Source organism: Lucilia sericata, unplaced genomic scaffold (genome assembly GCF_015586225.1).
Source record: "Lucilia sericata isolate MDLA Ls3-8-SP2 unplaced genomic scaffold, ASM1558622v1 Contig000389F_arrow, whole genome shotgun sequence".
Classification (NCBI taxonomy): domain Eukaryota; kingdom Metazoa; phylum Arthropoda; class Insecta; order Diptera; family Calliphoridae; genus Lucilia; species Lucilia sericata.
The window spans coordinates 171,959-175,082 of NW_023994407.1; the positions used below are offsets into that span (position 1 = coordinate 171,959).

Here is a 3,124-nt window from a genome sequence, read left to right on the forward strand (position 1 = left end):
TATCACATCCTAGCACCCATTTAAGGTCCAATGTGGTTTGTGGCTGACGGTGATCACCTGACCAACGAAATATGGACTAGTCCATAATCCACACCACACAAATTCATCCCTAATTCGTTAATTTTGTTTGCTGAGGTCATTCAATATACTTATGAGCATCATCGCTGAAGATGACTCTTTTTGAAAAAATCGTTTGGTTGAGATTCAATTTTATCATTTACATGTCTTGTGGGGATCTTCATATACTCGTCCATGTTTATTTAATAAGTTAAACAGAATAAATGATAAACAATTTGACAGATGTAGCTTCAACAATATGACCTATTGTAGCGTATTGGGTAAAATAGTCGCATTGTCTCTTTTAAAATCATATCTACATAAGTCGCTTGCTCCATCAATTCTAATGTAATATCGTTTTCATTATCCGGTAATAGACTTGCTACCTCCTCATATGCATGTTCCTGATAATGCGGATGCATAGCCAGCAATGCGATAACCAAATACAATGTGGAAGATGTAGTCTCAAAGGCCTTTAAAAATAACTCATTCAGATTTATTTTCTTTGAACTAAAGCTATATTAAAAACTACACCGAAAAAGATATGCATCATTTGGTTTTCAATTTCGTCCAATTGTAAAATATTCTGTTGAACTCCCATAAAGGCATAATCTAAAACGCTATTAATTTCGGGCAAATAACTGGGATCTTTCGTATCATTTCTTCGGATAATATCCACTGATTCGCTGATAAGTCTTTGAAACATCACAAAACCTTCCCTAGCAGTCTTATAAACATAATTCTCTGCCAGTTTGTATATCCAATTAATCGCCATTATTTGACTAAGGCAGACATCCGCTAAAAACTCTAAGAATCTAAAACAAAATCAGTTTATAGGCCAAGTAAGAAATTATAGTCGGGAGAGGCCGACCATATAATACACTACACCTTCGACAAAAATATAACGTAATTTAGTTGCCATAATAAAGCATTTAAGTTGAATTGTACCTTGCCTTAGATATACATACTTAAGCCGTTTATTGTTGAATAAAATTGTGGACATTTAAGTGAAACTTTGATGGGGGATTTTCATAGGGGCTAGGGTCATATGAGAAACTATTATTATGGAATTCGTGAGGGTCATCAAGTCTTGTATACAACTTGGTTTTTGCAGCTTTTTGTCGAGATATGAGTATATTAAACATAATTATGAATTTAAAAGCCCTATTCGGGGGTTCAGTTGTATGGGGGCTAGGTGAAACAATGGACCGATGTAAACCATTTTCAACAGGCTTCGTCTACGATACCATAAAAGATCATGTGCTAAATTTCATTGAATTATCTCCAAAATTGCGACCTGTAGTTTGATTACAAATTTTAAAAGCCCTATTCGGGGGTTCAGTTGTATGGGGGCTAGGTGAAATAATGGACCGATGTTAACCATTTTCAATAGGCTTCGTCTACGATACCATAAAAGATCATGTGCCAAATTTCATTGAATTATCTTCAAAATTGCGACCTGTAGTTTGATTAAAAGGTTTACATGGACGGACATAGCTAAATCGACACAGAAAATGATTCTGAGCCGATTGGTATACTTTAAGGTGGGTATAGGACCAATATTATTGTGCGTTACAAACATCAGCACAAACCCAATATACCCTACCCACTAAAGTGGTGTAGGGTATAATTAGGTACAATTTCAGGTTTAGTTTAGTTAACTTACGCGTGAGCATGTTCTGCCATAATAAATGAATTAAATTCCGTCTGTTCCAAATTTCTTTTTAGTGTTGTTTCTAAGGAGAATTTTACTTTTTAAGCGAATGAAAATTGATAAAAATCTGTACTATATTCAGAATAACTTACTGGTAGCAATTCTCATGGTAAATGCCAGAAATATTACCATCATATCAACGTCATCTTCTTTTTCTTGACTTTTCTCTATGTGCTCTATTACATTGTTAATCTCTTTGTGAAAAAGGGAGAAAAATGATTTTAAAGTTGTAGGTGAAAAGGTCTTATTCAGCATTTTACGATGTCTACTCCAATCAGGATCTGTAAATTGTAATTAACGAAAATTTTTAATCATAATAACTTCAGATAATTTTAGAATTCCCCGTTCTATTACAATTTTGAGTTATTAAACCATCGCCGGCTATTGTAGTAATTCCTTTATATAAGATTGGTTTATCAATGCAGTTTTTAGATGTTAAAATATCCTTTATGACTTCTGGATCAGTACAGAGAAAAATCGGCCATATTCCTATCCATATTACACAGTTTGGACCATATTTATTGGCATAGTTATAAAAGTATAAAAGACCCTCTGTAAGAAATTTAAAAATTTTTAACAAATGTCGTGACATTTTAGTCAGGTTTACTCGGGCTTATGATGCCCTACACAAATGATTTTCTGAAAACTTATATTTTAGAGCCATCGCAAAGGCGTCGTTATGATTTTTTTCAAGGAGATGTGATTTTTGTAATGCCATTTTTAATGCGTGGTGGCAGTGTTATATCTGAAAATAATCAACTTATGCTTGCAAAATCGCTCTACATTCTTCCTTGTATCCTTGTACAGGCGGACATGGCTAGATCGTCCTATATATACATATAATGCGTATAACTTGCTTAAAAAAGCATGTATAGCAACGAAATTCGACATAAACAAGTTTTATGGGAACCGTGGCCTCCGGTAGGTTAGTGGTTAGTGTTCTAGTCTGGTAGACCGGAGTTGGTGGGTTCGATTCCCACCTGAGCCACTGGTAAAGGAGTAAAGGATAAATCCGAAGAAATACACACAGGCCCGATAGATGATGTATATATTGATGTATATACATCCTCCTTTCAAACTAACTAACTATGAGAATCGGCCGATAATTGACCCTACCCCCCTATAATGATCTATTTATATACGATATTAAAATTTAGAATAAATGAGTAAATTGTGGAAATAAATAACAAAAGAATCGGTTCATATAGTATATTAGCATTTTCCGAAATTCACTTGAAATATATAGCACAATCTTTGATGGTGGGTATATAAGATTCGGCATAGCCGAATAAACCACTATTGCTTGTTTTTATTAAAATAATTGAGTATCCGGAGAAAAAATTTTCTTTTTTT

General features: G+C 34.0%; 1 protein-coding gene across 1 annotated transcript; it reads right to left on the reverse strand.

The window, feature by feature from the left end:
* Window positions 1–308: 308 nt before the first annotated feature.
* Window positions 309–2,363, reverse strand: LOC119604395 (probable cytochrome P450 313a4). The gene is made up of 5 exons (XM_037956959.1): window positions 2,126–2,363; window positions 1,864–2,052; window positions 1,724–1,793; window positions 590–872; window positions 309–530 (listed from the first exon to the last, which is right to left on the reverse strand). Exons 1-5 carry the CDS (start codon window positions 2,361–2,363, stop codon window positions 309–311), a joined length of 1,002 nt encoding a protein of 333 aa, XP_037812887.1.
* Between the last annotated feature and the right edge of the window lie 761 nt (window positions 2,364–3,124).